The 25,692-nt window shown below is 44.6% G+C and overlaps 1 protein-coding gene across 2 annotated transcripts in view; it reads right to left on the reverse strand.

Annotated features, from left to right (window-relative positions):
- The window catches only part of LOC126335288 (polypeptide N-acetylgalactosaminyltransferase 3-like), a 337,479-nt gene that overhangs the window by 70,114 nt on the left and 241,673 nt on the right, over positions 1–25,692 (reverse strand). For both annotated transcript variants that reach the window (XM_049998376.1, XM_049998377.1), the window contains exons 7-8: positions 22,690–22,900; positions 2,155–2,272 (exon numbers count right to left, since the gene is read on the reverse strand). In XM_049998376.1, the coding sequence (XP_049854333.1) occupies positions 2,155–2,272; positions 22,690–22,900 (329 nt within the window). The remainder of the gene's footprint in view (positions 1–2,154; positions 2,273–22,689; positions 22,901–25,692) is intronic.

A 25,692-nucleotide genomic window follows, 5' to 3' on the forward strand; every position in this document is an offset into this window, starting at 1 on the left:
AGCGTGATCAAAAGTAACGGGAATTTTGTTTTTCCTTGAAGAATCTATTTTTTGATCAACATCAACTTTGACCCCTTCAAAGTAGCTCCCGTCAGATAAAATACACATTTACTTCTCTTTTTATCTCATCAATGATGACAAAACGACGTCCTTTTATAGTTGGGTTCTCTTCTTCCTCGGAAATAGAAAGGATGTGCAGGGGTCCAAGTCCGGTGAATACGTACCGTTTTGTTTGTTTTTTCTTTTTTCCTTTTTTTTTATAGAAAAGAAATACGAACAAGCATGGAGGTGTGAGCGGGAGCATTATCGTGATGCAATTGTCACAAGTGGTCTTGCCACAGTTCTAGTCGTTTTCTTCGGATTGCTTCACGCAAACAGCGCTCAACTTGCAGGTAGCATTCCATATTGACCGTGCGACCGTAAGGAGGAAATCATGATGCACTATTCCATTGTAATTTAAGAAAACAGTGATAAGAACCTTCACATGTGATCGAATCTGTCGAACATTTTTTCGTTATTGGCTTCTCAGGCAGTTTCCTGTGTGACGATTGGGCGTTGGTTACGGCGTCATACCAGAATACCCGTGTTTCGTCGCGTGTTATAATCGCATTTAGACCTGTATCGTTGTGGACTTCGTTCAGCGATTCCTTAGAGATGTCTACGTGACGTCGCTTTTGGTCAAAATTCAACAATTTTGGAACGAACTTTGCTACTACACTTTTGATGCCCAAAACATCCGAAAAGATTGATTGTCATGAGCCAAAGGATATTCCGACATCATCTGCAACCTCCCTGATGGTTATTCGGCGATTTTCCAGGACCATTTTCTTTTCTACTTCCACAGTGTTATCAGTAATTGGTGCACTAGGGTGCTAGTGTATTCAGGGCGGTTGCCGTCTTCTAAGTCTTCTCAACTCTCTTTGAAACGTGTATGCCTCTTGTAAACTCTTGTAAACCCTTTGCAGATTCGCCAAAAGTCATAGTCAAATTTCTAATGCAGAGCTGCACTTCATTCCATTTTTAAAGCAAAAATTAATGCAAAAATCATCGATCTATTGTTTTTCGAAAGCAAACATTCGCCAAGTAGTCGTAAACGCATATAACATTTCCGTCTGTCAGCAACAAACTAAATACGTAAAACAGCTGAAAATGCAGACATACATCAGAAACATGTGTACCAACAAGGATATATATATAAAATCTGATGTATAAAGCCCGAGAAATTAAAATATTCCCGTCACTTTTTGATCACACCTATACGTAGTAGGCAACTAGAAACCGCCTTGAAGAGAACCGCAGCAAGTAAGTCGAAATGTTGGCAATTTATTTGTTTTAGTAGTTTACAATGTCTTTCGACTCTTGTAACTGCAGTTTGGTTTCCGTACAGGTTGTAAATAGCCTTTTGCTACCTGTATTTTATTCCCGCTGCAGACAGTACTTCAAAATGTGTATTCCAGTAAACAGTGTCGATAGCTTTATCTAAGAGTACAAATGATACAGACGTAAGTTTTGGCTCTCATTTACGTATCTTCTAAGCTAAGCTGCAGGATGACTATTATCTTGCGTATTCCTACATTTCTCCGGAACCCAAACTGGTCTTTCGCCGAGTTTGGCTTCTACCAGTTTTTTCCGTTTTTCTGCACGTAATTATTGTAGGTATTTTGCAACCATAACTTATCAAACTAATAGATCTGTGATATTCACACCTGTCAGTAGGTGTCTTCTTTGGAATTGGAATTATCACATTCTTCAATAAATCTGAGTGTATTTCATTTATCTCACATATCTTGCTCACCTTTTTGAACAGTTTTGTCGTGACTGGATCTCACAATGATCTCAAGAATTATGAGGGCTCAGGAAGCCTTGTATCGACTTAGGGCTTTCAAAGTTGTGTCAAATTCTCTCACAATGTCATAGCTGCCTATTCAACTTCATCTACTTCATCTTCTCTTTTTATGGTATTGCCTTCTGGTTCATTTCCCTTGTGCTGAGACTAAATAATAAGAATTAGATAAAGGCTGTACAAGAGCTTCCATCTGTTAACGTCTACGCTATCTGCAGCTGCTTTTCCCTCAGTGTCAACTTCTATCACAATTTGCGATGTAATTTATACAGCAGCGACAAGGACCCCTACACACACAGACATACACTCACCCTGAAGGACATCTCGAGGTTCTCGCCACCCCAGATGTCCATCTCGTCGTCGTACCCACCGAGTTCGAAGAAGTAGTCGCGGTCCATGGCGAACAGTCCCCCGGCCATCGCCGGAGTGCTGCAAAACAAAGACCACCATTCATTATTGCTTCTTCTTCTTTTTCAATATAATAATAGTAATAATGCACAGTATCGAAAAACGTCACCGGTTACTCACTTAAAATGCTTAGGAGAAACCATCCAATCCACAGGACTGAACACAATCGCCAGTACAGAAAGAATATTCAAACCGCAAAAGGCGTACTAACTGACGTAGAATCGCTACAACAAAAGAGCACTATCTACACTCCTGGAAATTGAAATAAGAACACCGTGAATTCATTGTCCCAGGAAGGGGAAACTTTATTGACACATTCCTGGGGTCAGATACATCACATGATCACACTGACAGAACCACAGGCACATAGACACAGGCAACAGAGCATGCACAATGTCGGCACTAGTACAGTGTATATCCACCTTTCGCAGCAATGCAGGCTGCTATTCTCCCATGGAGACGATCGTAGAGATGCTGGATGTAGTCCTGTGGAACGGCTTGCCATGCCATTTCCACCTGGCGCCTCAGTTGGACCAGCGTTCGTGCTGGACGTGCAGACCGCGTGAGACGACGCTTCATCCAGTCATAAACATGCTCAATGGGGTACAGATCCGGAGATCTTGCTGGCCAGGGTAGTTGACTTACACCTTCTAGAGCACGTTGGGTGGCACGGGATACATGCGGACGTGCATTGTCCTGTTGGAACAGCAAGTTCCCTTGCCGGTCTAGGAATGGTAGAACGATGGGTTCGATGACGGTTTGGATGTACCATGCACTATTCAGTGTCCCCTTGACGATCACCAGAGGTGTACGGCCAGTGTAGGAGATCGCTCCCCACACCATGACGCCGGGTGTTGGCCCTGTGTGCCTCGGTCGTATGCAGTCCTGATTGTGGCGCTCACCTGCACGGCGCCAAACACGCATACGACCATCATTGGCACCAAGGCAGAAGCGACTCTCATCGCTGAAGACGACACGTCTCCATTCGTCCCTCCATTCACGCCTGTCGCGACACCACTGGAGGCGGGCTGCACGATGTTGGGGCGTGAGCGGAAGACGGCCTAACGGTGTGCGGGACCGTAGCCCAGCTTCATAGAGACGGTTGCGAATGGTCCTCGCTGATACCCCAGGAGCAACAGTGTCCCTAATTTGCTGGGAAGTGGCGGTGCGGTCCCCTACGGCACTGCGTAGGATCCTACGGTCTTGGCGTGCATCCGTGCGTCGCTGCGGTCCGGTCCCAGGTCGACGGGCACGTGCACCTTCCGCCGACCACTGGCGACAACATCGATGTACTGTGGAGACCTCACGCCCCACGTGTTGAGCAATTCGGCGGTACGTCCACCCGGCCTCCCGCATGCCCACTATACGCCCTCGCTCATAGTCCGTCAACTGCACATACGGTTCACGTGCACGCTGTCGCGGCATGCTAGCAGTGTTAAAGACTACGATGGAGCTCCGTATGCCACGGCAAACTGGCTGACACTGACGGCGGCGGTGCACAAATGCTGCGCAGCTAGCGCCATTCGACGGCCAACACCGCGGTCCCTGGTGTGTCCGCTGTCCGTGCGTGTGATCATTTCTTGTAAAGCCCTCTCGCAGTGTCCGGAGCAAGTATGGTGGGTCTGACACACCGGTGTCAATGTGTTCTTTTTTCCATTTCCAGGAGTGTAGTAAAGGGAAACAACGGCATTACAACACGACTGTTTAATCAGAAGACTTGTATGTGCATAACCACACGAATTATAGAGATGACGAAAAGTTATAGCAACTAGAAACAAGAACGGTAAATACTTGGAAAAAATTCACGGCACTGTTATTCGAGATGGAACTTGGGTCAGAGAACCCGTGAAGATTCTGTGCGAACACGCAGACAGCACCACAGATAAATTTGGGAAAACAAAAATGGTTCAAATGGCTCTGATCGCTATGGGACTTAACAGCTGAGGTCATCAGTCCCCTGGAACTTAGAACTACTTAAACCTAACTACCCTAAGGACGTCACACACATCCATGCCCGAGGCAGGATTCGAACCTGCGACCGTAGCGGTCGCGCGGTTCAAGACTGAAGCGCCTAGAACCGCCCGGCCACCATGGCCGGCTGGGAAAACACTTCTACAGTCAACTATCTTTGATGTCTGAAAAACAGAATCACTAACAATTTTTTTAAATAATCGTTAAGGTAAGTAAGTTGACGACTGCGTGGACGGAAGAAACACAAGAAGACCTGGAACTATCGAAAATCTCAGGAGAATAAATTAAGAGCAGGAAAGACTTAAGAAATAACATCACAAACATGAAAACTGCACAAATCTCAAGAACAGAAACAACATAGAAAAAGGGATACAGGAAAGACAGAAAAACACAGGGAACTTATGAAGTTTTGGGAAGAAAAGGAAAAACGAAGGGAAGATGTGACTAGCTTAGTTCACAAGCTCTTATTCATGAGGATTGATTGAAAATAACAAAATAGGTAATGTGAATGGACTCAGTAACGATCATTTCGATTTGATAGCATAGAATAAATGCTCGGCGTTTGTAGATGTCCATACAGAAACTAATGGATTTTCGACAGCCACACAGGATCGAAGTCACTACGATCAGAAATACCAGAAATATTTGGTTCAAATAGCTCTGAGCACTATGGGACTTAAGATCCGAGGTCATCAGTCCCCTTGAACTTAGAACTACTTAAACCTAAGTAACCTAAGGACATCACACACATCCATGACCGAGGCAGGATTCGAACCTGCGACCACAGCAGCCGCGTGGTTCCGGACTGAAGTGCCTAGAACAGTTCGGCAACAGCGGCCGGGCAGAAATATATCCTGGAGGGGCAAGGAGTATATTATAGCCGCAGGATGAGTGGGGATCAGAAGGCGACTGCATCACACATTATAGCTGGCTGTAACTCCGACACCCACACAATGTTTATGAGGTCGCCTTAATGATTCAGTAGAAAAGAGGGAGCATATCGCGATGGAGACAGACCTGTGGTAAGTGCCCGGATGCAATGGCTGTCAGCCATTCAAATTACACATCTTTTGTGAAGTTCTTGCAATTTGTTTTTCTCCTTGGAAGTCACCAACGATGCTATAGTGTGTCCAAGTTATAGGCGCTGGCGCCAGCCCCTAGGCAACCCTGACAGCAGCAAACGTGACGTGGTATGCGTAAGCGGAACGCCTCGCATTCGTGGGAGACAAGGCGTTTCCACGCAGTAGCTAGCTCCATCTTTTCCACTCACGATCATTGCGATCAGTCGCGGTCATTGAAAAACAAACAAGATTGGGAGACGTTCCTCCTATGGGACGTCAGCGCAAAAAGTCACGTTTGCTGCTGAGGGTGTGGCCTAGTGACAGGCTCCATCGCCTGTAGCTTCGACATGTCGGCTGACATTTTCCGACACGGGTTACTATCAGCTATTTGTGTTTCAAGGCACACACTACAACTCCTCGAAGTTTGTCGCAACATTTCTGGGACACCCAGTATATTTTTCATTGATATGTGGCAAGTATACCAACGCCACCTGTTGGCAGTTGCCTTACAGGTTATAAAAACAACGTGGATTCTACGAAATTACCACTTTATCCTGTGATGTAGCATACAAATTTTGCTGATAAACTGGAAGACCTACTTTCACGTGATACAGTCAGTTATGTTTCTAGTACATTTCATGTTTGATAGTATGGTATAGCAACAGCGTTGTATTTCGTAGAGTATATGTTGGAAATTTGTGGTAAGGTCTTATGGGACCAAATTGCTGAGGTCATCGGTCCCTAAGCTTACACACTACTTAATCTAACTTAAACTAGCTTACGCTAAGGACAACACACCACATACATATCTGTCTCGCGTGTGTTCGAAACCTCCGACGACGGAGGGGGGGGGGGGGGGGGGGGGGCACGCGGTCCATGCAAGGCGCCCTACACCGGTCGGCTACCCCGTGTGGAAGTATATATTGATGAGTTTTTTTCTATCTACAGATCTGAGGATGGTTCATGTTGAATCGAAACTGTTTATTAAGAAGAATGAAAGCTAGATAAACAATAAAAATCTGTTTTATGACAAGAGACTGCGGATCTTCTCAAGGCCGTTATATAGTATTTTACAAGTTTCCTGAATGTTCATCAAACCACGTACGTGCGCGTGCATCTGTATTAACGTCGTTGTTGTCGTCTTGGAAGACGTAGAACCCAGAACATACTCATCCTGAAGATGAGGGCAACATTTGATGCAAAGAACGTGAAACTTCTTTCTTTAAATGAGTGTGTCTGTACTTAAATTGTAGAATGACAGACTCGCAATATCCTAGCGCAACGGAATCTGACTGTTAAAAAAAAAAGAACCTGATTTCAAGTAATTAATGCAAAAGAATGGCCCTGACTAAAAAGGAATTCTAACGATAATCTATACATTTCATTAAGCACTTACCTCACAAAAATCTTCATTACGCGAACTACGGCAATACAGCGAGCGTCAATACTGCCAGCTAAATAAAAGATTCTAACTACTAAAGCCACTAACTACTAATAGGCATGTGGTTAGCAAAAATACAAAAATATATAATCATGAATAATATTCAATCTCCAAGTCCGAACATGTACAGATCGTTAGATAACACTTCAGACCTCTACTCTCCATCAATGCCAACTTCTCACATTTAACATCCATCACTGCTGGCTGTTCAACTCCAACTGCCCAACAGTACTTCCATCACTGCTGGCGACTAACTTCCAACTGCCCAACACTACTGACGAGTAACTTCCAACAAAGCGTCCGACCAGCCACTGTCTCTGACAAAGTAAGCGCAGTCAGAGATCCAACGCAAAGCGCTACACAGCGCTGCCAACACAGAAGCAGCCCACTTACAAATGTTGGAATAACCGTATTGCTTCATTATATTCCACATTCATCTACTGTCGAGTTTTATGATGTTTGGCGCGTTGAAGACATGCACCTTTTTTTGGTTTTGTTTGGGGTTTAAGTGCGCTCAACTACTGAGGTCATTAGCGCCCAGTCACAATTGTAAGAGCACATAGAATCTAGTAAAGCTCAAGAGGGGGGGGGGGGGGGGAACACCAGAAAGTTCTTACAAAGATGCAGATAAAATAAATGAAAGAGTTAGATGTCTTTGGACAAGCCAGTTAAAGTAATAAAACGAAGAACACGAGCAGCTGCTCGAGCGTCATCAGCTAAAATATCCTGTAAAGTAGATGGCAGAGGCAGGACAACACGAAATTGACTAAAACAGGGACACGACAATAAAACGTGGCGTACTGTCAATGCATGACCACAAGGGCACTTCGGGGCTGGGTCACTGGAGAGCAGGTAGCGGTGGCTAAACCGGCAATGCCCAATCCGCAATCTGGTCAGAAGGACCCCTTCTCGCCGAGATGGTCGGGAGGAGGTTGTCCAAGCAGTTGGGAACGGTTTTACGGCCCGGAGCTTGTTTCCTTGAAGTGATGACCAAGTATACCACCACAATGACATAAGCCTCTTACAAACAACCCCACTAATGTCAGATGACGGGACACAATGGGAGGCTGGCCGAGGCAGGAGGACTGCAGCCTTGGCTGCAGCATCAGCAGCCTCATTCCCAGGCACTTCTACATGGCCGGGAACCGACAGAAAGCTGACAGGAGAGCCATCAGCAGCAAAAGAATGGAGGGACTGCTGAATCCGTTGCACCAAGGGATGGACCGGATATGGAGCTCCAAGGCTCTGAAGAGCACTGAGTGAAACAGAGCAGAGTACATACGACGAATGGCGGTGGCGGCGGGCTTACTGAACGTCCTGATGGAGAGCAAAAAGCTCGGCCATAAAGCTGGAACACTGGTCGAGGAGCCGGTATTTAAAGGTGACAAAGGCACAGCCGACACCATCGTCAGTTTTGGAGCCATCAGTGTAAATAAAGGTGTGACTGGCAAGTCGCGCACGAAGTTCGACATACCGTGAGCAATACACTGCAGCCGGAGTACCCTCCTTCGGGAGCGAGCTGAGGTCGAGATGAATATGAACCGGAGCCTGGAGCCAAGGTGGTGTAGGGCTCTAACCCTTTCTGAAGATGGTAGGGGGGCAAAATAAAATTGTCGAAGCAGGCAACGAAAGCGGACTCCAGGGGGCGGCAGGGTAGACACGTGCAACCCATACTGACGGTCGAGAGAATCGGCGAAGAAGGACTGATGAGATGGGTGGTCGGGCATTGACAACAGCCGACAGGCATACCGACAAAGCAGTACGCCGCGCCGGTAGGTCAATGGTAATTCGGCAGCTTCAGCATAAAGACTCTCGACGGGACTAGTGTAGAATGCCCCGGTCGCAAGACGTAACCCCCGATGGTGGATGGAGTTGAGACGGCGTAAGAGGGATGGCCGAGCAGACGAGTAGACGAGGCTCCCATAATCCAGCTTTGATCGGACTATGGACCGATACAAGCGAATCAGGACAGTGGGATCGGCTCCCCAAGATGAACCACTTAGAACTCTGAGGACATTGAGGGAACGTGTACAACGGGCAGCCAAATAAGAGACGTGCGGAGACCAACAAAGTTTCCTGTCCAGTGTGAGCCCTAGAAACTTAGTTGTTTCCACGAATGGGAGAACAACGGGACCGAGATGTAGGGATGGCGGAAGGAACGCTTTATATCGCCAAAAGTTGATGCAACCCGTCTTCTCCTCAGAGAACCGGAAGCCATTAGCCACACTCCATGAGTATAGGCTGTCAAGACAACGCTGAAGGCAGCGCTCCAGGAGGCATGCTCTCTGGGCACTGCAGTAGATCGCGAAGTCATCGACAAAAAGAGAGCCTGAGACATTAGGTGGAGTGCAATCCATAATTGGATTGATCGCTATGGCAAAAAGGGCTACGCTCAAGACGGAGCACTGAGGCACTCCGTTCTCCTGGAGGAAGACGTCGGACAATACGGAACCCACACGTACGCTAAACATTCGATCTGTTACAAAGGAATCAATAAAAAGGGGCAGGCGACCGTGTAGACCCCACCTGTGCATAGTGCGGAGGATACCTCCTCTCCAACAGGTATCATAAGCCTTCTCCAAATCGAAGAACACGGCTACCGTTGGGCGCTTTCGCAAAAAGTTGGTCATGATGAATGTCGACAAGGTCACAAGGTGGTGAACAGCGAAGCGGCGGCGACGAAAGCCGCATTGAACATTGGTAAGTAGCCGTATAGATTCAAGAATCCAAACTAACCGAGCGTTAACCATGCGCTCCATCACCGTACAGACACAGCTTGTAAGAGAAATGGGGCGGTAACTAGAAGGAAGGTGTCTATCTTTCCCGGGTTTGGGTATAGGAACAACGACGGCGTCACGCCAACGCATGGGGACTTGACCTTCGGTCCAGACGCGATTGTAGGTACGAAGAAGAAAGCTTTTGCCTGCCGGAGAAAGGTGTGTCAGCATCTGAACGTGAATGGCATCTGGCCCCGGAGCAGAGGACTGGGACAGTGCAGGTGCACGTTCGAGTTCCCGCATAGTAAAGGGGGCATTATAATTTTCCAGATTCAGCGAGTGGAAGGAAGGTCGCCGAGCCTCTTCTGCCTCTTTCCTGGGAAGGAAGGCAGGGTGGTAATGGGCGGAGCTTGAAACCTCCGCGAAAAAGCGGCCGAAGGCGTTGGAGACATCCACAGGATCAACAAGTACCTCATTACCTGAAGTCAGGCCAGGTACCGAGGAGTGGGCCTTAATGCCCGACAGCCGGCGCAGGCCACCCCAGACGACAGAAGAGGGAGTAAAACTGTTAAAGGAGCTGGTGAAAGAGGCCCAACAAGCTTTTTTGCTATCTTCGATGACTCTACGGCATTGCGCTCGGAGTCGTTTGTATCCAATACAATTCGCCAACGTTGGATGGCGGCGAAAGGCGCGTAAAGCACGTCGTCGAGCACGGATAGCGTCTCTACAAGCCTCATTCCACCAGGGGACGGAAACGCGACGTGAAGAAGAGGTAGTACGAGGAATGGAACGTTCGGCAGCATTGATGATAACAGCCGTGAGGTATTCGACCTGACTGTCACAACTGAGAAAATCGTGGTCCAGAAAGATCGCCAGAGAGGAATAAAGTCCCCAGTCAGCTTTCGGTATGTTCCAGCTCGAAGGACGTGGGGATGGGGTGTGGTGCAGGAGACGAACGACACAGGGGAAATGGTCGCTCGAACAGGTGTCAGAAAGGACATACCACTCGAACCGATGGGCAAGAGTGGTAGAACAGATCGAGAGGTCCAAGTGGGAGTAGGTATGAGTAGAGTCCGAGAGGAAAGTCAGGGCGCCAGTATTGAGGCAGACAAGATTGAGATGATTGAAGACATCCGCCAAGAGGGAGCCTCTCTGACAGGATGCAGGAGAGCCCCAAAGTGGATGATGGGCATTGAAGTCGCCAAACAATAAAAACGGCGGAGGAAGCTGAACAATCAGGTGCATCATGTCAGCGCATAGGAGGCGGGACGTAAAGTCGCACGTCGCACCGGTAGTACATCACCTTTACCTTCTCTGGGAGAACTTCCCCCTCGAAGGCGAGGATAAAGGCCCCGGTGTCGATGCGACGGTCTTTGGGGCCGCGCTGGACTCGCCGGACGAAATGAACGCTTCAGGGCTCCGTGTTGGCCCTGAGCTCCTCATCAGATTGCAGCAGGAGGTGCCGATGAAAAATAACCCCCTGCGTCCTATTCAGTGCCAGATGAGAGGCAATGGACACTGGGATGTCCCCTAGTCGGTCACACACCTGGAGCGCCGCCGACTGTGTGGCGGAGGTGGTCCTTATAAGAACAGACCCCGAAAGCATTTTACTGAGAGCCTCGATTTCCCCGAAGATATCCTCGATGAGCTGGACAAATAAGGTGGGCTTGGAGGTGGCGAACGTCACCCCATCGGTCCGAGAACAGACTAAATAGCGGGGGAAGTACTTCGCCCCAAGCCGGCGGACCTGTCCTTCCTCCCAGGGAGTGGCCAAGGGGGAAAGGGCAGGAGAACCAGAACCAGAGACAGTAGCTTTCTTTTTAAAAGACTCGGCCGCAGATCGACTTGATACATGTTGACGTTTCATCTGCGAAACGTCCGCCCCGATACCACCCACTCCCACCAGGGGCTCCACCCAGCCTCAGCAAGGGCCACCTGGCAGGATGACCGTTGCCGGGAGTCCTGATGCCCCAAGGAGACGGGCATCTACTCCTTGGCCGACGTGGGGAGGGTGCAGCTCAGGTATCGGCAGTACGATCTCTGTGTTGTCAGGGGGCTACAACCTAGAGGGTACATGACGACCCCACCACAACAGGCTGGCTACCGTGCTGGATTTCGGGTGCCATGGAAAGTCCATCATGATCGTAGGTGCAGATGGGGACGCACTATGGCCGTAACTTGGGCAACCCATCAGGCGTTTAGGCCCAATTTGAGGAATAGTGGGTGCGGTTACAACGCCGTTACAATGCTGAGTGCCAAGGCCTTAGTGCACTGAGGACCAGTGATACACCACGTAAGGCGTCCTTCCCCAAAAGCCTCGTACTTCTGTAGAATTTTGAAAAATGGAGGTCAAACCCCAAGGGGGACCATAACATGGAAGGCCGAAACGGTTGAATCTCCTTTTAGCCGCCTCTTACGACAGGCAGGAATACCTCCGGCCTATTCTTACCCCAGACCCGCAGGGGGGACATGCAGCTTTGTGCTACTGCCAGAAATGGCCTTCTGCGAAGCATCCGCTTTCAAATTTTCATTGCGTGCTGTTCATTGCGCTATGTCGTTCTGAAACTGGCTGAGAAGGACCTGCATTCACTGACAGGGGCAGTTCCTATTCAATACTTCCTCATTAGTTATGTGATCTACCCATCTAATCTTCAGCATTCTTCTGTAGCACCACATTTCAAAAGCTTCTATTCTCTTCTTGTCCAAACTATTGTATAGACCCTCTATATACTCCTTCCACCTTTCTGATTTCCTTTCTTTGCTTAGAAATGGGTTTCCATCTGAGCTTCTGATATTCATACAAGTGGCTCTTTTTTCTGAAGGTCTCTTTAATTTTCCTGTAGGCTCTATGTATCTTACCCCTAGTGAGATAAGACTCTACATCCTTACGTTTGTCCTCTAGCTATGCCTGCTTAGGCATTGTGCACTTCCTGTCGAACTCATTTTTGAGACATTTGTATTCCTTTTTGCCTGTTTCATTTACTGCATTTTTATATTTTCTTCTTTCATCAATTAAATTCAGTATTTCTTTTGTCACCCAAGGATTTCTAGTAGCCCCCGTCTTTTTACTAACTTGATCCTCTGCTGCCTTCACTACTACATCCCTCAAAGCTACCCATTCTTCTTCTACTGTATTTCCTTCCCCCATTCCTGTCAGTTGTTCCCTTATTCTCTCCCTGAAACTCTGTACAACCTCTGGTTCTTTCAGTTTATCCAGGTCCCATCTCCTTAAATTCCCAACTTTTTCGCAGTTTTTTCAGTTTTAATCCACAAGTCGTAACCAATAGATTGTGGTCAGAGTCCACATCTGCCCCTGGAAATGTCTTACAATTTAAAACCTGGTTCCTAAATCTCTGTCTTACCATTATATAATCTATCTGAAACCTGTCAGTATCTCCAGGCTTCTTCCATGTATACAACCTTCTTTCATGGTTCTTGGACCAAGTGTTAGCTATGATGAAGTTGTGCTCTGTGCAAAATTCTACCAGGCGGCTTCCTCTTTCATTTCTTACCCACAATCCATATTCACCTACTATGTTCCCTTCTCTCCATTTTCCTACTGTCGAATTCCAGTCACCCACTACTACTACATTTTCGTCTCCCTTCACTACCTGAATAATTTCTTTTATCTCATCATACATTTCATCATCAATTTCTTCATCATCTGCAGAGCTCGTTGGCATATAAACTTGTACTACTGTAGTAGGTGTGGGCTTCGTATCTATCTTTGCCACAATAATGCGTTCACTATGCTGGTTGTAGTAGCGTACCCGCATTCCTATTTTCCTATTCATTATTAAACCTACTCCTGCATTTCCCCTATTTGATTTTGTGTTTGTGACCCTGTAGTCACCTGACCAGAAGTCTTGTTCCTCCTTACACCGAACTTCACTAATTTCCACTATATCTGACTTTAACCTATCCATTTCCCTTTTTAAATTTTCTAACCTACTTGTCCGATTAAGGGATCTGACATACCACGCTCCGTCCGTAGAACGCCAGTTTTCTCTCTCCTGATAACGAAATCCTCTTGAGTAGTCCCCGCCCGGAGATCCGAATGGGGGACTATTTTACCTCCGGAATATTTTACCCAAGAGGATGCCATCATCATTTAATCATACAGTAAAGCTGCATGCCCTCGGGAAAGATTACGGCTGTAGTTTCCCCTTGCTTTCAGCCGTTCGCAGTACCAGCACAGCAAGGCCGTTTTGGTTAGTGTTACAAGGCCAGATCAGTCAATCATCCAGACTGTTGCCCCTGCAACTACTGAAAAGGCTGCTGCCCCTCTTCAGGAACCATACGTTTGTCTGGCCTCTCAACAGATACCCCTCCGTTGTGGTTGCACCTACGGCTATCTGTATCGCTGAGGCACGCAAGCCTCCCCACCAACGGCAAGGTCCATGGTTCATTGGGGGTGGTAATAACTGGTACTACATTGTAAATCAATGTTTAAATAAATGAACAATTACTTTTTATTTAAATTTATTGAAGTTCTGTCTGACTCTTCCCGCTGGTTTACAACCATCATCGATAATTCTTTTAATTGACTGGTGACTTAATCACTTGCTTTTCTAACGCTATAGTATCACTTCTTCAATGTGTCTTTTGTGAAAAAATATTTGTTATTTTCTTCGAATTTCTTTAATTGATACAGTTACAGAATACGAATCATGCTTGCAAATACTATATAACCTACTGTATATCGCAACGGAATTTATCTTGAGGGTCAGTTTTTATGCCGTCATATGATTTCTCCCCTTACCACTCCATATAGGGTTTCGACATTTTGATCCAAGACGCAAAGTTTACTATTAAGTAAACTTACTATTCATAAACATGGGAAAAACTGTACCAAAAGCTACTTACTGGCAATAAAGAAAAAGAAAATATAGGAACTCACATAACAGTGACGACAGGCGATAAAAGAGTGCAGTCAACCATAACTATTTAATAGCTCCAAAAGCGAATGATTTTTCCTAATCAAAAGTGAATACGCCCTGGCTCAAAAGAGTCAAGCTATTCTCAGCGACCCACAGAGGGTGCGAACTCTGTTACAGACTGTGGACGGCGTTGGAGAAGATTGGATTAACTATGAAATTCAATTACTAATGGGTGGATGTGAATAGTACTTCTTCGTACTATCAAATACTATACATGCTAGGTACTTCCCACAGACTGCGGAATTAAAACATTTGTGTGCACTGTTTACGTAATCTTCTGCACGATGAACGTCCACACAAATAAATGGCTGAACAGAGTTTTATGGGCTAGAGTCATTTGATTATTAAGTTACGGAGTCGATAAAACTTTGCAACGTTTTTTTTCTTCTTCGCGTATTCCTCAGGGAACAGTTACCCTCTATTTTGTACCTCCAACGACACATCAGCTTACTTAGTTACGCATTAATTGCATCTGGAAAACTTAATCCACAGCAATATGATATACAGCTGTAAATGATGGAAAAATCACACTATTCAGTATACAATTAGAAGAATATTACACCTAGGTGACAAAAGCCATGGTATAGCGATATGCACACGGTATAAAAGTGCAGTGCATTGCCGGAGATGTCATTTGCCTACTCAGCTGATTCATGTGAAAAGGTTTCCCGCAAGACAGGAAATAATGCACTTTAAACAGGGAATGGTAGTTGGAGCTAGACGTACGGGGCATTTCATTTCTGAAATTTTTCGGGAATTCAATATCCCGATCCACAGTGGCAAGAGTGTATCGAGAATACAAATTTCAGAATTTACCTTTAACGACGGACAACGTACTGGCAGACGGCATTCACTTAACGATGAAGAGCAGCGGATTTGGCGTAGATTTATCAGTGCCAACAGCAGAGATCAATGTTGGAGGTACAAGGAACGAGTCCATTAGGACAGTGCGGCGAGATTTGGCATTAATGGGCCATGGCAGCAGACGACCGATGCGAGAACCTTTGATAAAAGCATGGTATCACCTGCAGCGCCTCTCCTGGCCTGGTGACCTTATAGGTTGGACCCTCAACGACTGGAAAACCGTGGCCTGGTCAGGTGGGCTCCAGTTCAGTTGTAAGAGGTGATTGTAGGGTTCTAGTGTAGCGCAGACACCACGTAGCCATGGACCCAAGTCGTCAAGAAGGCAATGAGGAAGCTGGTGGTGGGCCCATAATGATATGGGATGTGGTTACATGGAATGGAAGGGGTTCATCTACATCTACATTCATACTCCGCAAGCCACCTGACGGTGTGTGGCGGAGGGTGCCTTGAGAACCTCTATCGGTTCTCCCTTCTATTCCAATCTCTTATTGTTCGTGGAAAGAAAGATTGCCGGTATGCCTCTGTGTGAGCTCCAATCTCTCTGACTTTATCCTCATGGTCTCTTCGCAAGATATACGTGACTCCTCGGTGAAGGTATGTTCTCGAAACTTCAACAAAAGCCTGTACCGAGCTACTGAGCGTCTCTCTTGCAGAGTCTTCCACTGGAGTTTATCTATAATCTCCGTAAAGCTTTCTCGATTACTAAATGATACCGTAACGAAGCGCGCTGCTCTCCGTTGGATCTTCTCTGTCTCTTCTATCAACCCCATCTGGTACGGATCCGAAACCGGCGAGCAGTATTCAAACAGTGGGCGAACAAGTGTACTGTAACCTACTACCTTTGTTTTCGGACTGCATTTCCTTAGGATTATTCCAACGAATCTCAGTCTGGCATCTGCTTTACCGACGATTAATTTTACATCGTCACTCCATTTTAAATCACTCCAAATGCGTACTCCCAGATAATTTATGGAATTAACTGCTTCCAGTTTCTGACCTGCTATATTGTAGCTAAATGATAAGAGATCTTTCATTCTATGTATTCGCAGCACACTACACTTGTCTACATTGAGATTCAATTGCCATCCCTGTTCCATGCGTCAATTCGTTGCAGATCCTCCTGCATTTCAGTACAATTTTCCATTGTAGCAACCTCTCGATATACTACAGTATCATCCGCAAAAAGCGTCAGTGAACTTGATGTTTTCCACAAGGTCATTTATATATATTGTGAATAGCAACGGTCCTAGGGCACTCCCCTGCGGTACACCTGAAATCGCTCTTACCTCTGAAGGCTACTCTCCATTAAGAATGACATGCTGCGTTCTGTCATCTAGAAACTCTTCAATCCAGTCACACAATTGGTCTGATAGTCCATACGCTCTTACTTTGTTCCTTAAACGACTGTGGAGAACTGTGTCAAACGCCTTGCGGAAGTCAAGAAACACGGCATCTACCTGTGAACCCGTGTCTATGGCCCTCTGAGTCTCGTGGACGAATAGCGCGAGCTGGGTTTCACACAATCGTCTTTTTCGAAACCCATGCTGATTCCTACAGAGTATATTTCTTGTCTGCAGAAAAGTCATTATACTAGAACATAATACGTGTTCCAAAATTCTACAACTGATCGACGTTAGAGATATAGTTCTATAGTTCTGAACATCTTGGTCCAACTCAACGGATAATGGGATGGAAATGTTTACGTTCGGCTACTTGGAGACGATTTTCAGCTATTCATGGACTTCATGTTCCCAAACAACAATGAAGTTTTTATGGTTGACAATGCCCCATGCCACCGGGCCACAATTGTTCGCGGTTGGTTTGATGGACATTCTAGACTGTTCGATCAAATGGTATGGTCATTCAGTTCGCCCGACATGAATACCGTCTATCATTTATGAGACTCAATGGAGAGGTAAGTTCGTGCACAAAATCCTGCACCTGTAACACTTTCGAAATTATGGAGGGCAGTAGAGGCAGCGTGGCACAATATTTCTTCAGAGGACTTTCAACGACTTGTTGAGTCCATGCAAATGGAGCTCTGACACAATATAAGAAGTATCCCGTGACTTTTGTCACCTCAGTATAGACGAGGGGCGTTTGAAAAGTCCATGAAGAGTTCGAGAGATGGCACCACCGGCGCGTATCTAGGTCATGTTTAGTTAGTAGCATCTTTGGAAAGAACGCACTTCAAGTTTCAGCCATGTTTGTCTATTTCTTTGTGTTTTGCATTCGCGTGAGTCAAGGAAGTCGAGTGATTGTCAAAGAATGGACAAAAAAGAATTTCGTGTGGTGATTAAACATTACTTTATGAAAGGTGAACCGCCTCAAGAGACTAAAGAGAAGCTTGATAAACATTACGGTTACTCTGCACCTTCGATTGGAACAGTTTATAAGTAGATTAAAAATTTCGGAGTGGCCATATGGGCAAAAGTGGTACTGAACGTTCTGGACGTCCTGTGGAGGTTACGACTCCAGAAATAATTGATAAAATCCATGATATGGTGATGGATGACAGAAGAGTTAAGGTGCGTAAGATTACTAGTGCTGAGGGCATCTCGAATGAGTGGATACATAATATTTTGCATAAACATTTGAACATGAGAAAGATATCCGCAAGATGGGTTCCGCGACTGCTCACACTTGACCAAAAACGAAAACGCGTGAAGTGTTGCAAGGATGGTTTGCTGCTATTCAGGAACAATCCGCAGCACTTTGAGCGTCGTTTCGTCACTGTGGATGAAACATGGATACATTACTATACTCGTGAGACCAAACAACAATCTAAACAATGGATTACCAACGGAGAATCTGCACAAAAAAAGGCGAAGACCATTCCTTCGGCCGGAAAGGTTATGGCGGCTGTCTTTTGGAATTCGCAAGGGCTAATCCTCATCGAGTATCTGGAAAAGGGTAAAACTATTACAGGTGAAAATTATTGGTCGTTATTGAACCGTTTGGAAACCGAGCTGAAGAAAACGTCGGCAATTGGACCGCAAAAAAAGTCCTTTTCCATTACGACAATGCACCAGCACACACCTCAGCAGTTGTGGTGGCAAAATTAATGGAAATAGGATTCCAACTCGTTTCACATCCCCCCCTATTCTCCAGACTTGGCTCCCTTGGACTACTATTTGTTCCCCAATTTGAAGAAATGACTGGCGGGACAAAGGTTATTCAAACGAGGAAGTGATTGCAGCAACTAACAGCTATTTTGCAGACTTGGACAATTCCTATTATTCGGAAGGGATCAACAAATTAGAACAGCGTTGGAGGAAGTGTTTAAGTCTAAAAGGAGACTACGTCGAAAAATAAAAAAGGTTTACCCCAAACACGTAAGTACGGACTTTTCAAACGCCCCTGGTAATGCTTACTTTAACTGTGGCGTACCCCTTGAGATGTCATCACGTGTCCCTGGGGGTAAGGGTATCCGCTGGGGGTGTGCGTACCCCAGCCGTATACCACTGATTTAGTACAACAAATGGCCGCAGTTGAAAGAATGAGTACATGTGTCTACCGACAGTAAAGTTACAGACTATTTTCATTGAAGAGGAAGAATGAATAATTCACTGAATACGCAAAACTACAACGGACGCTCTCGATTGTATTCGTTCTGTTGCTACGACTGGCTGGTTTCACCCAAAAGAAATGAGTGATTAATAACCCAACCGATACGTTAACTGAAACCGAAAGAGTCCATTGTTTTTCCAACAGGCGACTGAATCGACTGTTTTCATTCGGGTGTTTCCATCGTTAGTGAGCATCAGCATGTCCAGATACACCTGTCACTCCTCCACGTCGAGCCACCTTACAGCATTTAGATTAGATTTACTTTCATTACAGCTGATCCGTAGTGAGGAGGTCCTCCAGGATGTAGAACATGTCAGAAAACAACAATACATGACAAATATCTACAACTCAAACAAATAAGCTAATGTACCATTCCACAGGTCCCAAGTGGCATGGTCGTCATTTTTTAGTGAACGCTATATGAAAGAATCATGTTACAAATACCAATGCACTGAATTTAAAATAAAATAGTTTATTTATTTATAGGGTAATTAACGTGTAATACAACTACTAAATACTTATTTACAATGAACACATTACTGCACTGAAACTGTGCAGAATTTATATATATAAATCAGTTGGTTCTACTGAGAAATTCATTCTACTGGTTCTACTGAGAAATTCGTCAATGGAGTAGAAGGAGTTGGCCACCAATAAATCCTTCAGGCTTCTCTTAAACTGAATTTCACTGGTTGTTAAGCTTTTTATGGCTGCTGGCAAGTTATTGAAAATGTGTGTTCCTGAATAATGCACACCTTTTTGTACAAGACTAAGTGACTTAAAATCCTTGTGAAGATTATTATTTCTAGTATTGATTCCATGAATTGAGCTGTTGGTTTGAAAAAGTGATATCTTTTTAATGACAAATTTCATTAAGGAATAAATTTATTGGGAAGCAGTAGTTAGTATCCCTAGTTCCCTGAACAGGCTTCTACAAGATGTTCTTGAGTTCACACCACACATAACTCTTACTGCACGTTTCTGTGCCCGGAAAACTTTAGCTTGGCTTGATGAATTGCCCCAAAAAATAATCCCTTATGACATTATGGAATGAAAGTAAGCATAGTATGCCAGCTTTTTCATGTTTATATCCCTATGTCTGACAAAGTTCGCATTGCAAACAGATTTGTTAAGACGCTTCAGCAGTTCTGTGGTGGCCTCCTCCCAGTTGAACTTATTATAAAGCTGTAATCCCAAGAATTTAACACTGTCCACTTCTCCTATCTGCTTGTCGTCATATGTTAGGCATATACTCGTGGGACACCCCTTACAAGTTCTGAACTGCATGTAGTGTGTTTTTTCAAAGTTTAGTGACAAAGAATTGGCTAGGAACCTGTGATTAAGGTCCACAAATATTTTATTAGCTGACCTTTCTAAGACTACACTCGATTTGCCATTTATTGCAATGTTTGTATCATCGGCAAACAAAACGAACTTGGCATCTGGTAATGTTACTGATGGAAGGTCATTGATACATACAAGAAAAAGTAAGGGCCCTAAAATGGAACCTTGTGGGACCCAACATGTAATCAGTTCCCAGTTGGATGATGCCTGATAGCTTGATACATGTCTCTTTCCTAATAACACCCTTTGCTTTCTGCCAGAGATATAAGATTTGAAGCATTTTGCAGCATTTACTGTTACATTATAGTATTCTAATTTACTTAAAAGGATATTGATATTTACGCAGTCAAATGCCTTTGACAGATCACAAAATATACCGGTTGCCTGCAGTTTTTTGTCTAATGAATTAAGCACATTTTCACTGTAAGTGTAGATAGCCTTCTCACTGTAAGTGTAGATAGCCTTCTCAATATCAGAACCCTTTAGAAATCCTAACTGTGACTTTAACAGTATATTATTTGAGGTAAGATGGTTATAAAGCCGAGTGTACATTACTTTTTCTAAAATTTTTGAGAATGCTGGCAAAAGTGAAATTGGACGGAAATTTGATGCTATTTCTTTATCTCCCTTCTTAAATAGTGGCTTAACTTCAACATATTTCAACCATTCAGGAAATGAAAGAAATGAATGATTAATAATCCAACCGATACGTTAACTGAAACCGAAAGAGGCCAATGTTTTTCAACACGAGACTGAATCGACTGTTTTCATTCGGGTGTTTCCATCGTTAGTGAGCATCGGCACGTCCAGATACACCTGTCACTCTTCCGCGTTGAGCCACCTTACTGCAATGATTTCATACAGCCATGTGGCAAATACAGACAATTTCACTGTCATGACGTCAGCACTCAAGGGTCTCTTGGTAGCCTGGTACCAGTTCCGTACGATCTTGATAAACTTCCTTGAGTGTTTCATTTACTTTCTCGGCAAGGAGCTCTCTTGTTTTCTCAGTGACTATAATATTGCTGTCATTAGCGAAGAGAATTTTTTCACAAATTATACTGGTGGGATTTGAACCGACGCTCGCATTTAGTTCACATTCCATGACGCTACCGACTGTACCGCAAGTTCAAAGTGAGTTTAGTTTAACAAATGGCCTCAGTTAAAAGACTGAATACATGTTTCAACAGACACTGAACTTGTAGACTGGTCTCAACTGAAGAGGAAGAATGAATAATTCACTGAATACGCAAAACTACAACGGATTGTATTCGTTCAGTTGCTACGACTGGCTAGTTTCATCTAGAAGTAATGAATGATTAATAATGCAGCCGATACGTTAAGTGAGTTCATTGTTTTTCAACAGGGGACCGAATCAATTTTTTTCAATCGGGTGTTTCCATCGTTAGTGAGCATCGTCACTTCCAAATAGACCTGTCACTTCTCCACGTCGGGACGCCTTACTGCAATAATTCCATACAGCCAGGTGGCAAATACAGACCACTTAACTGTCATGACGTCAGCGCTCAAGGGTCTCCTGATAGCCTGGTACCAGTTCCGTATAGAGAGCCTGTATAGGGAGAGAATAGCCAACCCGACGATACGGCGGGCATTTTTCTGCCAAACTGCGGGCGGGACGTTTGAATGGCCAGTAGTGGAGTACACACTCACCGAATCAAAAGCACAAGACAATATGGCGAAATCATTCGTTAAATGCCTTTGTTTATAAGAATAATGCCTTATAATAATTTTCACACAGCCAGTTTACGGGTCTGTTTTCAAATTTATCTATGTATATTGTAAGATGTTTTACATGTAGTAGAAAGCAAAAACGACTTACTTCACAGAGATAAGAGTACTTGGTTAGTTTCCACTAGGCTCCTGTTTGATTTATGTCAGCCCTGTTGAGTGTGGCTGCCCACTGCTTTCGTCTTTCTTCATTGCGTTGAAATGCTAACACGCGAAATCCAGCTTCGCCTCTATTGGAACAACCAAATGCAGCACAACCTGTCATCGTTTACGAACGTCTGCAGAACGAATTACAGGTGTCATAAAACAGTACTGTACAATTACTAACGTGTTTACTTCAAACATCTAGGCCTACCGACTTCATCACAAAACGCTTCATTATTTCAACTCGTATTTAAGATCGCAAACGCTGATTACGTACTAAAAACGATATACAACTAAATCGAACATGCTTGCGTAACGCATAACAAGTCTCTCAATAATTCAAATACCTTTTAATCGTTCCCAAAAGTCCTCTGAACTTCAATTCAACTCAAAAGCACGGCGAACTTAGGAAGCGCGAGAGACGTTTGGCGCCATTTTTCTGCCAAAGCTAATCAACCAATCACGGGCAACTTCACCTATGGCCACTCTCTCTGTATACAGGCTCTCTAGCTGCGTACGATCTTCAGCGCCCCACTCGGAGAGTGAGGACATTATCTTCCAGTGCAGGTATCACGTGAGAGAGAGGATGCTGACGTGGCGCGCACACACACACACACAGGGTAGTTCAGGGACTGACCTGTAGGGGCGCGCGAGGTCCTTTCGGCGGCGCCTCATGTCTGCGGCGGTGAGCGCGTACCAGCGGAAGTGCAGGTCCCAGTTGAAGGCGCCCCAGTGCAGCTCGAAGCTGCGCTCGTACGCGAACGTGTCCTCGTTCACGATGTCGATCACGGGACACGCCGCCACGCGCCGGTCCTCCCACACGCGACGCACCAGCGCTTCCAGCCAGCCTGCAGATAACAAGAGGTCACCCGACACACGCAGTCAGCCGCAGCGAACACAGCAGTGGCTTTTAATCATTCCCGTTATACAAGAGGGTAGAATATTTTACCACCTCACTTCCCCCCTTTACCTCTTTCTCCTTTCTACTCTCTCAACATATGCAGGGGAACAAATGTGACGTCAATGGTTTTTTTTTTATTCGCCTAACATCATGATGTGAATGTTTTTAATTAAGAATGTCACATTTTATTACATGGATGTATGTAGTGTCGTTATCACGTACATCAGTTAACAGATTTGTGTCAGTTGAAATATCCACGACACTATGTTCTAGCCACAAGATGTTAAAATGAACTAACAAGGGAACCTCCACCATCGCACCCCTCTCAGGTTTAGTTATAAGTCGGCACAGTGGATAGGCCTTGAAAAGCTGAACACAGATCAGTCGAGAAAACAGGAAGAGGTTGTGTGGAACTATGAAAAAAATAAGCAAATTATGAAAACTGAGTAGTGCATGCGGAAGATAGGCAACATCAAGGATAGTGTGAACTCAGGAGCGCCGTGGTCCCGTGGTTAGCGCGAGCAGCTGCCGGATGAGAGGTCCTTGGTACAAGTCTTCCCTCAAGTGAAAAGTTTACTTTCTTTATTTTCGCAAAGTTATGATCTGTCCGTTGATTCATTGACGTCTCTGTTCACTGTAATAAGTTTAGTGTGTGTGTTTTGCGACCGCACCGCAAAACCGTGCGATTAGTAGACGAGAGGACGTGCCTCTCCAATGGGAACCGAAAACATTTGATCGCAAAGTCATAGGTCAACCGATTCCTCCACAGGAAAACACGTTTGATATATTCTATACGACACTGGTGACGGCATCTGCGTCACATCACAGGAATATGTTGTCGACCCACCTAACTTTTACACTTGACGAATGGGTAAAAAGATTCTTCTACCTTGCCCGATTTAGGTTCTCTTGTGGATGTGATAATCACTCCCAAAAAAGTGATGAAAACATAAGAGTTTGACACATAAACTGAAAATAAAAAAATTAAACATTTCACTCGAGGGAAGACTTGAACCGAGGACCTCTCGTTCCCCGACCGCTCACGCTATCCACGGGACCACAGCGCTCCTGAGCTCACATTATCCTTGATGTTGCCTATCTTGCGCATGAACTACTCAGTTTGTATATTTTGCTTATTTTTTTCATAGTTCCACACAACGTCTTCCTGTTATCTCGATTGATATGTGTTCAGTTTTTCAAGGCCTATCCACTGTGCCAACTTATAACTAAATCTGAGGGGGGTGCGATGGGGAGGTTCCCTTGTAAGTGTACAAACTTCAGCAAATATTATCGATACTTCCTTCTAAAAAGACTGTATCGTGTTAAAATGACGATAATTATTTCATTATTTTTGTAATAATTTAATTTCTGTGTGAATTAAAACAATTATCAGAGAAATACATTCATAGACAACGACAATTACAATATTTTTTGTTATCTGTGATAATTGTGGTTCAGTTGTTCTTCGTGTGCTAACCGATGAAATGTTCGGACGTGAGACGTGTGCGGTCTGTAAAGAGAAAGCCTGTAACTATATTGTTAATTATTATTTGAGGACTAGAGTCGCTATTGTCTGGACGTGGATTTGTATTTATTTCAATTGTAATCAAATTTAATTAATATTTTAAGTGTTAATTTTTAGCTCCGCAATTAGGAGCGCAGCCATTAGCGTTAGTAACTTACAGCGGAGTTTACTAGTAGCTGGTATAAAATAATATGACGGTATTTATCATTGATAATGATTTCAAATGCTAAGGAATAGAGAGCAAAACGCTTAAGGACTTATCCGAATACATTACCTTGATATGAAAGGAATCGAGAATAACAATAGACAAATTGACTATCGTCTGTCTGCCACCATCTTAGTAAAAATATCTCTGCGGCAGTTTTGAATCGAGAATTTTAATGGCTCCAATGGCTCTGAGAACTATGGGACTCAACATCTGAGGTCATCAGTCCCCTAGACTTAGAACTACTTAAACCTAAGGACATCACACTCATCCATGCCCGAGGCAGGATTCGAACCTGCGACCGGAGCAACAGTGTGGTTCCGGACTGGAGCGCCTAGAACCGATCGGCCACCGCGGCCGGCGGAGAATTTTAACAAACATAAATGTCGTAAGATATAAATGAATGGAAATAAATGTGCACCGGTGGTCCCGAATCTACTTTAAAATACAGAATTAAACTTAGATTGAATCTTTTAAAACAGTGCTCACAGCACGTTACGTAATATCAATTTCTTATTTGCTGATGTATGAGGCGTAATTATTTCGGACGATTTACATGAAATATTTTAATAGGAGACATACGTCAGTGTTATGCGCGGGTAGTATTTTGTGACTAAATATTCCCTTTGCTAGAGAAAAGTGCTTCCATCTTAAGTAGCATTTGTGTAAAAGCTGATGATATGCAATTTAGTGCCACTCACAGGACTTGACAGACAATATTTCTACACAACCTCAAGTCGACATTTCTTTATCAGAGTGACAAATATTAGCCGGGATAATTATTTTTGAGATCAAACGAACTGTTTCGCTGACAATAGACAACTGGAGTTATATATTTTTTGATCTACCTGAAATATCATTTACAAGTAATTAAAGTCACGAAATAATACAAACCGGTTCCGCCACATAGTTTAATCTTATAATGCTACTCGTGACTAGAATGAGATTTTCACTCTACAGCGGAGTGTGCGCTGATATGAAACTTCCTGGCAGATTAAAACTGTGTGCC

Source organism: Schistocerca gregaria, chromosome 2, assembly GCF_023897955.1.
Source record: "Schistocerca gregaria isolate iqSchGreg1 chromosome 2, iqSchGreg1.2, whole genome shotgun sequence".
NCBI lineage: Eukaryota > Metazoa > Arthropoda > Insecta > Orthoptera > Acrididae > Schistocerca > Schistocerca gregaria.